This window comes from Sorex fumeus, unplaced genomic scaffold, assembly GCF_029834395.1.
Source record: "Sorex fumeus unplaced genomic scaffold, SorFum_2.1 ptg000047l, whole genome shotgun sequence".
In the NCBI taxonomy this organism is placed as follows: domain Eukaryota; kingdom Metazoa; phylum Chordata; class Mammalia; order Eulipotyphla; family Soricidae; genus Sorex; species Sorex fumeus.
In genome coordinates, this window is record NW_026606104.1 from 12215455 (window position 1) to 12228538 (window position 13084).

Consider the following 13084-nt stretch of genomic DNA (forward strand, 5'->3'; position numbering starts at 1 on the left):
TCTTTCACAAAAGTTTGTTCTGTGATGTTACTGACTGTCCTTTACATAAAATATGACTACACTGAAAAACCACCTTTCTGTAGTCATATTTTATGTAAATAAGCCCATGTTCTTTGCTAGTTGTATCTTGTGATTGACTGTGGTTTTTTAGTGTAAGTCATATTTTATGTAAATAAACCCATATTCTTTGCTTGATTGATTGATTAATTTTGTGATTGATTCTGTTTGTGGGTTTTGAAACCTGGCAACTTATGCCGGAGATAGTCTTTAATTAAGTCTGTACACTTGATGCAAAACCAAGTCTTACTCTTCGCCTAAGTCTCCAAAAGAGAGAAATCAAACCTTAGAAGTGTTGATGAAGCTTTGTCTTGAGTTTGTCTTGGTTTTCAGTTTCTCTTGAAGTTAGACCATTTGATAGAACTATTACATAATTTTTCATCTAAGTTCTAATTTTGTTTCACAAATACATGAGAATCTGTTTACAGTGTTGCTGTGATTCTTAACCTACTCGTCAAAGTTCATTTTGGTTTAAAATTATCTTTCATTAATTAGTATTTAATTTTTACAATTTCTTATATCATTTTCTCATATTATTACTGAAGTAGCTAAGGTTTTTGCTAAATTTATTACGAAATCATTTGATAGTTAGGCCAGAGCAATAATATACAGCAGTACAGCAAGTAAGATGTGCTTGCTTTGCTTTGCAGCCTACCCAGGTTCAATCCCCAGCACCCTATATATAGTCCCCCATATACAGGAATGATCGCTGAAGCGCTGAGCCAGGATTAAGTTCTGAACACAGCTAAGTGTGGCCAAAAATCAAAGGAAAAAGACATATTTGATAAATGAATTAAATTTTTTTTTTTTGAGCCATACCTGGCAGTATTCAGGGATCATTCCTGTCAGGGCCCAGGGGACCTTGTCTGGTGTTGGGGATTGAACCTGCATCAGTCATGTGCAAGACACATTCCTACCTGCTGTAGTATCACTCCAGTCGGCTAATTAAGGTTTTTAGTTAGCAGGATCAAATATTTTTTTATTTGACTATGACATACATTTGTAAGGATTGCATCTACCACGATGACATGTAGCTTGAGAAACATTAACGCAGGGTGGGAACTTCTGATCTGTGGGCTGTTGAAATTTTACTGAAGTATGTGGTCTACCTGGCCTGATACCTGATGGGACAGACGTTTACTTCTCAACTGCCCACAGTCCATCTGCCTATATTGTGAGGCCAGTGACTGATGTTACAAATATCCAAATGTCCTCCTGACACAGAAAAAGTGTTCCTCACACATTCTTTAGCTTGAGTATTTAATTTATTTGGTAAACTCTTTGAACAAATTAATATATAAGTATGAAATAATGATCAGCTGAAAAAACTTATGAATAGAAACTTAGAGAAGTTAATATTTTGAAAGATTAATATCTACATTTAACTTTTTAAAAACTAAAATATAAGCATTTAAATTAATTGAAAATTTTTTAATTAGTTCTGTGGGAAGTATCACTTCAGAGGATTACAATTTAATCTTTAAGGCATGGTTGTAATTAATATAAACTTTTTTTCTTTCAGAAATATGTGCTGTTTCACGAATTTCTAAGAAGGAAATTGGCCGATGTTTTAAACTTATTTTGAAAGCTCTAGAAACCAGTGTGGATTTGATTACAACTGGGGACTTTATGTCCAGATTTTGTTCCAATCTTTGTCTTCCTAAACAAGTGCAGATGGCAGCCACACATATAGCCCGTAAAGCTGTGGAATTGGACTTGGTTCCTGGAAGGAGCCCCATATCTGTGGCAGCAGCAGCTATTTACATGGCCTCACAGGCATCAGCTGAGAAGAGGACCCAGAAAGGTAGGAATTCCTCATCAGAAGAACACTTCATCAGGTATTAATCATGCCTATGGGACTAGAGATAGAGTGCAGGAATTAAAGGCACAGCTTTTCACAAGACAAACTCCAGTTCAGTCCCAAGCACTGCATGTGGTCCCATGAGTAACTCCAAGAGTGATCCTTGAGCACAGCCAAGAGTAAGTCCCAAGCACAGCTGGATGTACCTCCTCCCAACCCCCACCAAAAAAAAAATTCATGATTGAACTGATTGAAAAGGTGACAGAATGAGTTTGTATTAGAGGTTATGTTTTTAAAAATCACCTAAGTGTTTATAATAATCAAATAGTTAATCAAGTGGCAGTTTTTTATGCTAATTGACTATTGGCTTTTGGGTCAGACTCAGCAGTGCTCGGGGATTATTCCTAGCTCTGCACTCAGAAATTAATCCTGGTAGTGCTTGTGGGACCATATGGGATGCTAGGGATGGAACCCAGGTTATTCGCATTCAAGACAAGTTTTTTACCTGCTGTTCTATCGTTCTGGTCCCCACTTACTGACTTTAAAAGGAAGTCAAATTAAAAGAGTGAAAGTGGAGTCACTCCTGGGATTTTACAATAGACTTGAGAAATGATCAGTGATTTTAATAGATATGCTTAAATATGTGTGGAATGGTGAAAAAAATCTATTATGTTGTTAAGATGCAGCTATCTGATTTTTAATGTATTAAATGGGGGGGAAAAGGGTAGAACAGTATATGATTCCATTTGGGTTTTAACAAGAACCTCTTAACAAATCTTAGCTAAGAGAATTTTACAAAGCAACTTCCAAACAGATTTCAAGTAGAATTCTTTACAACAATGTATTCATGGATTACATCTCTTATCAAAAAGATAATTTTGAAGAGAAAGGAGCAGCTCTAAACATAAGCAGTAGTCCTATGGTTATAGCTAAGTATGTTCCTCTTACAGACTTAATCCATGAACTGTAGGTAAATGTAAAGAAATAGATAAAAATAATCTCTTATACTGTTCCACCCTGATCATAGTTTGGGTGTTTTACATGTATTAATCTTTTAATGCTAATACAACAACTCTAATTTAACTATTGTCTACATTTTAATATTAAATATATTTTTAAGAATTGATTTTTTTTCACTTTTGCATTTTATAATATTGTATATAAATTTTTTTGCCTTTTAGAAATTGGAGATATTGCTGGTGTTGCAGATGTTACCATCAGACAGTCCTACAGACTAATCTATCCTCGAGCTCCAGATCTGTTTCCTACAGACTTCAAATTTGATACCCCTGTGGACAAACTACCACAGTTATAAATTGAATCTATTGTCAAGTCTTACGAACACTGAACTCTGTCTGTTGTACATAGCCTATACCCAGTGCTGGATTGAGCCTTTAATAAGGAAAAACAAAATACATGGTACACATTCCAGGGCTAGAAATTAATTGCTTGGCACTCTGTATATACTAGTGAAACGTATTTAATGATTTCAATTTCTTATTGAATTGAATTTGCTTTCTTTTGTAGCAACCTAGGAAACTATTTTGGAAGATATTTGAAATTACATAATTCTTGAATAAACATTTACAAAATAAAATTTTTGTTAATGGTTTATATAATTTATAATGTATAGTTACAAATAAATGCATATTATTGCAGCTAATCAAGTTTTTTGTTGTTTTCTGTTATTTTCTTTCAGACATTAATAGTCTTAGAACCTTTGAATAACCCAAACAGTTATATGTGTGATACCAGGTTTATATAAGAAGCGAAGCCAGGGATGGCTCAGGAGTAGAGAACTTGCATGTGTTTGATCCCGCAGGGAGGGGGAAAAAGGCATAAAATAAAGCTGTGGAACTTGAACAACTGAAAAAGATTAGAAAGTGTTTTCCTCAGCTTTTGGAGCAGAGATGATGGTAAATAGAAGATCAACATGCTTTACTTTTCAAACACTGATGTTTCATTTTGTAGACCTGTGTCCACTGTGTTTGTTACTTAGTACTTACTGGAATGTTCATGGGATAAACGTTATTGACAGGGTTTGAGAATGTTCAGGAGTTCCTCCCCACCCTCAGGTGGTTGTGATCTAGTAATTGTTTTGCCTGTCACTGAGGAATGCTGATACAAGATCACTTGTCTGAAAGACAGTATAAGTGAAGACCAACACATTGTTATTTGTCCTTTTACCAGCTGAGTAGATCTGAAATCGAGATGCTAGTATTTTCTAAACCCTCAACGTGGTTTAATCAGTTTAATTCTGTTACAGAGAAGGGGACATAGGGGGGAGTGTTTATTGGAAAGGAGGGCTGGAGAGTCTTAACTGGTAAGCTGCTTGCTTTGCATGCAGTCAACCCAGGTTCAATCTGAAGCGCTTTATATGGTTCCTCAACTCCATTTAGGATCCTTGGGTGCTTGGTGATTCCAGAGTGCAAAGTCAGGAGTAAGCCCTAAGCACTGGAGGTGTTACCCAGTCCCAGCTCCCCCAAAAAGGGAAGGGAAGGTTACAGTGGTAGCAGTCCTCTTTCCTGCCTACCCTCACCAGGTGCTCTTGATAAGTGTGTTTGGAATCAAGTATATTAATGAGACTAAGGAGATCTTTCCTCTGATTGCTGGAACACTTTCACCTAGCAAAAAAGGAGAGTTGGCAGAACTTCACATTTGAGGCTCAGCTGAACAGGGCCTTTTGTAAAGCTCTTATGTAAGTGGAGGCCTATGGTTAATTGTCTTATAAAAGCGGCTTGAGGTGTGTTTAGTTGCAATGATGACACCACAAAAATTACAAATTCCTAGAAAATTTTTAAATCAAGGTCAAGTCTTAGTAGCAAAAGAAATCAACACTTTGAAAACAATATATTGGAAAGCAATGATTGATTGTCACTTGCCACTCAAAACATGGAAAACTCCCAGAGTACGGGCATCCAGGAGCCAGAGAGATAGTACAGCATGTAAGTTGCTTGCCTTGCATATTTTTGTTGTTGTTGTTGTTGTTGTTTTTCTTTTGCATTTTGGGTCACACCCGGCAATGCTCAGGGGTTACTCCTAGCTCTGCACTCAGGAATTACTCCTGGCGGTATTCTGGGGACCATATGGGATGCTGGGAAATGAACCCAGGTTGGCTGCGTGCAAGGCAAACACCGTACCCGCTGTGCTATCACTCCCGCCCTTTTTTTTTTTGTCCTTGCATGTTTCTGACCGGGATTCAATCCCTGGCCCTCTTTTGGTCCCCTCAGCCTGCAAGAGGTGATCCTGCAGCGAAGAACCAGCCAGGAGTAAGCCCTGAGCACAGGTGTGACCCAAAAGCAAAACAAAAACCAAAAGAATGGGCATCCATCTGTTTGAGAGATGCAAATGTAGTCTGCATTCCAGCAAGTTAAAATCACCAGTGAGTCATATAAAGCATGCTGTGAAAAGGATTTATTTGGTGCATGCTAACATCCTGAAACTAAAAATCTTCAGCAGCATGACCCCTTCTGTCCAGGTATGGTAAGACAAAAACTTACTGCAAAACACTTCATTGGTAATTTCAGCTATTTAGAGTCGAGGATTTGAGTTCAGGATTATATCTTTTAGTTTCTCATGGAATTTGAATTTTAATTTTCTGGCCTACTCTTCCCCATTTTGTTGATCAGAGAACATAGGCAAAGATTTACCCAAGTCTTTTAGTAGAGATGGGACTAATTCAGGTCTCTTAGTCATTAAGCTCAGTGTAATTATTTTCTATTAAACCATTATATTGAGGTTTATTTCATAGATGATTGCCTCAGGACTAACATCAGTTGTATTTAAATAGAATTGTAGCAAATTAACTGAATTGTGCAATACAGTGCAACAATATTTAGGTATGTGACTTCTTTTAAGAAAACTTAAGGACTGGAGCAATAGTACAGCGGGTAGAGCGTTTGCCTTGCATGTGGCCTACCCGGGTTCGATTCCTGGCATCTCATACGGTCCCCTGAGCACCGCCAGGAGTAATTCCTGAGTGCAAAACCAGGAGTAACCCCTGTGCATTGCAGGGTGTGACGCAAAAAAAAACCAAACTTAATTCCCCTTATTTTTGTTGTGATGACCAGGGGAGTAGGGGGGTCATACAATCTGCTTTAGTGCTTACACGTCTTGGTTGTGCTCACAGGGCGCTGCACAATTCAGTTATGGTGCTTGCACACTTCCCAGGGTTTGCACACCTGGCAACATTGCTCATTTTAATTGCAGTGCTAGCAGAGTCACATACTTTTGGTTCTACTGTTTGTACAGCTGTCTATACCATACATTGCACACTCCCTGTGTGATGCAGGAGCCTTGCTTAGGATAGTTGGCACAGGGATCAAACTCGGGGCCTCACCGTTGCCAGGGAGACACTGTTGCCACCGAGTCATCCTCTGGCACCAGTATTTTCTTGGGGGAAAAACAGCATAAGATTTTCTTGGTTTTGTGTTTTTGCCACCTACCTGTGCTTAGGGCATATTCCGGGGTCTGTGCTAGGGATGACCCCAGGTGGTGCTCCAGGGACTTACGGGGGTTGCTGGGGATAGAACCCAGGTTGGATGTGTGTAAGGCAGGTGCCTGACCCGCTGTACTATTGCTCCAGCCCCCAATTTAGCATGTCTTTAAATTGTTTTTAAATCAGCCCAGGTGACAAGGAGTTAATAGCTAGAAATGATTCTTTGGCTCTTTCTCCACACTAAATGCTTCTTAAACTAGATGCCTCTTGATAGTAAGCCTTTGTGTTCAGAGCAACAAATGTACTTTACCCGTGGCTGGCTTGGGTTTCTGAGCTAATTTTGTATCACAGGTGCAAGATTTATTTTAATTATCAAGATGAACAGCTGAGAGGGTCAGCCTATTACCCATCTGGTCCTAATCCAGCCAAGAGACCTCTGTGCCCCATGCCAATATTTCCAATTGTCAGTGGTCCTGACTTTTTCTTTTGCAGGAGTTTTAATCTCTTCTGCCAATTGTGAGACTAGAAGATTCCCCAGCCCCCTAAACACCGCCTCCCTACCCCCTACTCCCAGATATTTACAGATAACTCCTTTCATCAAGATTCCAAGGTGTTACCACTAAAGTACCATCCCACTGATCTCTAGGTAGGCCAGGCTCGGGGTCTTTCCTTCTGTTTCTATCCTCCCTCCCTGTCTCTGCCTGGGGGCATGGGAAATATGTGACCTTTAACTGCTACTCTGGGGGACTTTAGGCTCTCATTTGGTGAAAGGAACTAAAAGGCAACCAAAAAAGTTTTTCTTTTCCTCTCCAGAATATTAGGACAGTGCTCACACCCTTTAATCCGGACAGTCTTTGGCACAGCTATTATTTGATACTCTACATGATACATCTAAGAAAGAAGATCACTAAAATGCAAAGCACTTTGCAAGGGTTAGAAAAAACAAGTAGGAGTGGTGTTATTTTATTTGTTATTTAGTGATGAATTTAAGATTCTGTCAAAAGATGCATCATTTTATTCATTTTGTCTTTTTTTTTCTTTTTGGTTTTTTTTTTTTTTGGATCACACCCAGCTGTGCTCAGATCTTACCCCTGGCTCTGAATTCAGGATCACTCATAGCAGGTCTCAGGGGCCACGTGGGGTGCTGGGGCTCCAACCCAGGTCAGGCAAGTGGCAAAGCAAGCACCCTGCCCACTTCAGCACCCTCATATGTTGTCTTAAATCAGCATACATGACATAGTTGAAAAAACACAGAACTGGATCCAGTGCTCTTAGAGATCTTAGAGGCTAGTTTGTTCTGTATTTCTTCCAAAAGATGAAGAAATGGTGTTGGAATATTGTATGCCTGAAACAACTTTATTATGAACAACTCTATAAACACTATCTTAATAAAAATAAAAAAATGGAAGTAAATAATAAACTAAAAAAACATGTCTAGGATGAAACATGTCTAGGATGGAAAAAGTTGCATGGAGATCCCCCATGAACCCACAGTTGGTGGGATTGGAGCAAAGAGGGAGTGATATGTCTGCCCTTTCTTTGGATGACCTCACTGACTTGTGGTTCTTGGCCACTCTGTGTTAATGTGAATCAGAAAACTTAGTCATAGACCCATAGCTTTCAACTCCCTCCAACACATACCTACTAGACGATCAGCTTGTCAGACTATTATAACTTGGCAATTTGGCCTGCCTTGCAGTACACAATTAGAGTCTGAATCTACACCCTAATATTTTAGCATTGTGTCTCTGAGTCTATCATTTTGTCTTTGGCCGGGGTGGGGGGGTGGGGGATGGGAGGGAGAGATTCGGGCCACATGGAGGGATTCTCAGGTGCTTAGCAGCCAAATTTCTGGTTCAATGCTCGAGAGAGACCCCTAGTGGTGCCCTGTTGATATGACCGGAGATGGGAAAGGTTTACTGAACTCTAAAAGGTATTTGAGCAATAGCACAGCGGGAAGGGCGGTTGCCTTGCACGCAGCTAACTCGGGTTTCGATTCCCAGCATCCCATATGGTACCCTGAACATGGCCAGGAGTAATTCCTGAGTGCATGATCCAGGAGTAACCTCTGTGCAATGCCGGGTGTAACCCTCCCCCCCGACCCCCCAAAAAAGTCAAAGGTATTTGAAGGGGCCAGCATGAACTTAAACCAGGCCTGGGATTTCTTTGGAAAACCTCAAAAGTGAGTGACAAACTGGACTTCCCCAAGTCTGCTCCTGTTTTGATTATGTATGTGGTGGAATTACACAGAAGACTTTGTAAAGACATTACAAATGACTTGGGGCTAGAGCAATAGTACAGTGACTAGGGAGTTTGCCTTGCATGTGACTGGTCCAGGTTCAATCCTTGGCATCCCAATTAGTCCCCCAAGCACCATTAGGTGTAGGAATAAGCCCACACACAGGGTTGGAGTGATAGCACAGCGCGTAGGGTGTTTGCCTGGCAGACCCAGGTTCTATTTCTCTGCCCCTCTCAGACAGCCTGGCAAGCGACCAAGAGTATCTTGCCCGCACAACAAAGCCTGGCAAGCTACCTGTGATGTATTCAATATGCCAAACACAGTAACAAGTGTCACAATGGAGACATTTACTGGACCCGCTTGAGCAAATCGATGAACAGCAAGAGTACAGTGATAGTGACAGCTAGGTATGACCCCCAAACAAACAAAAAACCAAAACAAAACAAAGACCTTCTGTGACTTCATTTTATAGAGAACACTAGGGTAAAGCATGCACCACAGATGAGGGAGAGAATGTGATCAAGGTTGCTCTACTAATCAGCAAAATGAAGACTTGTCTCGGGCACTCTCCACCTCCATGTGCTGTTTTTCAAAATCCTTACAAGTCTCAAATGGCAGGGCTGAAGCAGTAGTATAACATGTAGAGCACTTGCCTTGCTCATAGCCAACCCCAGCTCAATCCCCAGCATCCCATATGGTCCCACTGGCATTATTAGGACTAATTCCTGAGTGCAGGGCCAGGAGGAAGCCCTAAACATTGCTGGGTGTGGCCCCAAAGGGCAGTGGGTAGGTGGAAGATCTCTGTAGATTAGGCAGGACTAAACTGACACAGGGAATGACTGCAGTGTTGTTGGAGAGACCCCCTTTGTTTTTTGTTTGTTTGGGCTGGAACGATAGCACAGTTGGTAGGACATTTGCCTTGCATGCGGTCAACCTGGTCGACCCAGGTTCGATTCCTCCACCCCTATTGGAGAGCCCAGCAAGCTACCGAGAGTATCTCGCCCACAGGGCAAAGCCTGGCAAGCTACCTATGGTGTATTCAATATGCCAAACACAGTAACAAGTTTCACAATGGAGACGTTACTGGGCCCGCTCGAGCAAATCGATGAACAACGGGAGGACAGTGCTAATAGTGCTTTTTGGGTGAAGCGATAGCACAGCGGTAGGGCCTTGTGCACAACCGGCCTGGCTGAGCCAGGTTCGATTCCTCCGCCCCTCTTGGAGAGCCCGGCAAGCTACCGGGAGTATCCCACCCGCACAGCAGAGGCTGGTAAGCTCCCTGTGGCGTATTTGTGGACCCTAGTGAGGATGATGGTGGTTTTGACAACTTCAAAAGGACATTTTTCAGGGTGCTTAAGCCCCCAGCGGTTGGTGCTGCCTCATTCCGCCTGTGGAATCAGCATCAGAGCTGGACCCCTGAGTGTCTTTTAATGAAGATCCTGAGCGTCGCTTGAGTCCCAAGTTTTCAGTCTCTGAGTGTGAGGAAAAAATTCACTTTGGGGGCATTTGCCTTGAACACGGCTGACCCGAGTTCGATATGCCAAAAACATTAACAAGAGGTCTCAAAAGGAGACGTTACTGGGCCGGCTCAAGCAAGTTGATGAGCAACGACTATGTGTTTTAATATATAATGCTACAGTGCTACAGTGACAGTGCTTTTTGGGTCACACCCAGCGATGCTCAGGGGTCACTCCTGGCTCTACACTCCTGGCTGTGCTGGGGGACCAGATGGGTTGCCGGGGATTGAACCCAGGTTGGCCACTTGCAAGGCAAACACCCTACCCGCTGTACTATTGCTCCAGCCCCAAGAGACCCCTTTGTCAAGGCAGAGCCCAACTACAGTTCTATCAGCATTGAGCTCAGGTCAGGTGGCAATTCCCACAGAAGACTCTTTATAGGGCATTCTAAATGTATAGAAAAAATCAAGTCATCCATTCCTTCTCTACTGGACTCGAGGTCCAAGGAGTAACAAGAAGAAAGGAAGAAAAGAAACGAGATACACCCACATAGATGTGACCTGGACCAAATGCGGGCAGTGATGAGGGGGTGGTCAGAGAGGATGAAACTGCTGAGTGGAAAGCACAGGGCACAGGTGGAAAGAATTCTTTATAGCTGGCAGAGGTTCTTGGAGTTTACAAGAAAGCCATACCTTGGGGAGGAGCTGCCTGTGATAGGCCTCAGGTGGGCACTCCCAGCCTCAATTTCTGCCACTTACACAGGGCTTATCTACCTGCTATATTGCTCTATGATGTCCTATGAGCATCAATTGTGAGGACGCTCCTTGCCTAGTGCTCCTGCCCTCAGTTCTTGCAACTCGCCCCCCTCCACTCTGCGCATGGCAAATCCAGCCACCTCTAGCACAACTGAAGATGCTTCAGGGGGTCTGAGATGAGGTGGCTTATTAGGAAGCTAATGAAACTTGAGATACACTTGCGGAGGCCCCCTTCCAAGGCTTAAATTTGCACCATAAGTAAACATCATGGACTTCTTAAATTGGCCACACTAAAATTAATACACTTTCAGTCCCACAAAGCCTGACCAAGGTTTTGGCATTGTAATAAATACCCTTTCTGGAACAGTGCCCACAGGTTCTGAGTGATTTGACCTCTCCCTAGCCCCCTTTTCTGAATCCCTGAGCCTGCTTGGAATAATCCCTGGGCACAGAGCCAAGAGTAAGCCCTGAGCACCACGAAGGGTGCCCTGCAAAACAAAATGAGACAAAGTGAATTTTTTGGGGGGTGGGTCACACCTGGCCATGCACAAGGGTTACTCCTGGCTCTGTATCCAAGAATTTCTCCTGGGGTTGGAGTGATAGTACAGCGGGTAGGGCATTTGCCGGGTTTGATCCCCAGCATCCCATATGGTCCCCTGAGCACCACCAGGAGTAACTCCTGAGTGCAAAGCCAGGAGTAACCCCTGAGCATCGATGGATGTGACCCAAAAAGAAAAAAAAAAAAGAATTACTCCTGGCGGTGCTTAGGGAACTGTATGGGATGCTGGGAATCAAACTCGGGTCAGCCACGTGCAAGACAAACGCCCAACCCACTGTGCTATCTCTCCAGCCCCCAAAGTGAATTTTTTTCCTCACACTCAGAGACTGAAAACTTGGGACTCAAACGACGCTCAGGTTCTTCACTAAAAGACACTCAGGGACCCAGCTCTGATGCTGATTCCACAGGCAGAATGAGGCAGCACCAACCACTGGGGACCTAAGCACCCTGCAAAATCTCCTTTTGAAGTTGTCAAAACCACCATCATCCTCACCAGGGTCCACAAATAAGAAGGCCCCACCAAGAAAGTGCCTGTGATACAGATGCTTCCTCTCGTCTCCTGGTCTCATAACCATTTGTCTCACCTGCAGCTAAAGTACGGCAAAGATCCTGGTCCCAGCTGCCTTTTTTTCTGAACAACAGCCTGCCTCAACATCTGACTCACCCTCCACCATACCTCCAACATCACCCCAACAGAGAGCCAGGAGTGGAGCCCCAGGTACTCTGGGAGAAGAGCAGCCTCCCTTTCCAGCAGGAAGTAGCCTCAGAACTAGATCTTTACTAACACCCCAAAGGCAGCTCCACAAGAATCTCCTCCCAAGAGGAGCCTCTCGGGATGGGAGATGCTTGCCAAAAGTAGCCTATAGACCAAACAGGATGGCCACTCAATACCTCTATTGCAAACCACAACACCCCAAAGGAGACAGAGAACAAAAGGGAATGCCCTGCCACAGAGGCAGGGAGGTGTGGAGGGGGGATGGGGTGGGGGTGGTGGGAGGGATTCTGGGATCATTGGTGGTGGAGAATGGGCACTGGTGGAGGAATGGTACTCAGTCATTGTATGAATGAAATGCAAACACGAAAGTCTGTAAGTATGTAACTGTACCTCACAGTGGTTCACTAATAAAAAAAATTATAAAAAGAAAAGAAAATGTATCCAAAAAAAAAAAAAAAAGAAAAAAAGAATCCCCTCCTAGAGAGGGGCATGTTAGGGTATGTGATCATGGAAGGGCCAGATAATGGAAACCTCCTGCTAGTCCCTTATTCTTTCCACCGGGCATCGGGCAAACGCTCAGCTATGACAAGCTCCATCAGTGGGGCTTGTGCTTTTCTACTTCTGCTGTGCCCGCTGCTCCTGCTGCCTCCTTTGCAGCAGAGGCTGGATTTGCATCTCCCGCCCCTGCTTCTACTCCCCCTGCTGCTGCTGCTGCTACTGCTACTGCCACTGGGGAGCACCACCTCTGCTCCTGCAGCAGCTTTTGCTCCTGCCAGGGCTACTGCTGCAGCTCTGGCTGCCTCCTTGGCCTCTGCCGGTTTTGCTGCTTTGAACTTTTAAGCAGCTTTTTTTTTAAAAAAATTATTTTTTAGATGCACAGTTACAAGGCTGTTCATGATCAGACTTCAGTCATACATGTTCCAACATCCATCCCTCCACCAGTGTATATTTTCCACCACCAATGTCTCCCTTTTCCCTCTCCTGCCACCCTCCACCCCCACCAGCCTCTATGGCAGGCACTTTCCTTCTTTCTCTCTCTCCCTCCCTTCATTATGATTTGCAA

General features: G+C 43.2%; 1 protein-coding gene across 1 annotated transcript in view; it reads left to right on the forward strand.

Moving 5' to 3' along the window:
* Positions 1-3525, forward strand: part of GTF2B (general transcription factor IIB) — a 30353-nt gene extending 26828 nt beyond the window's left edge. Inside the window, exons 6-7 of the mRNA XM_056123218.1 lie at positions 1580-1861; positions 3040-3525. Of these exons, the coding sequence (XP_055979193.1) occupies positions 1580-1861; positions 3040-3173 (416 nt within the window). The 3' untranslated portion in view covers positions 3174-3525. The remainder of the gene's footprint in view (positions 1-1579; positions 1862-3039) is intronic.
* The last annotated feature ends 9559 nt before the right edge of the window (positions 3526-13084 follow it).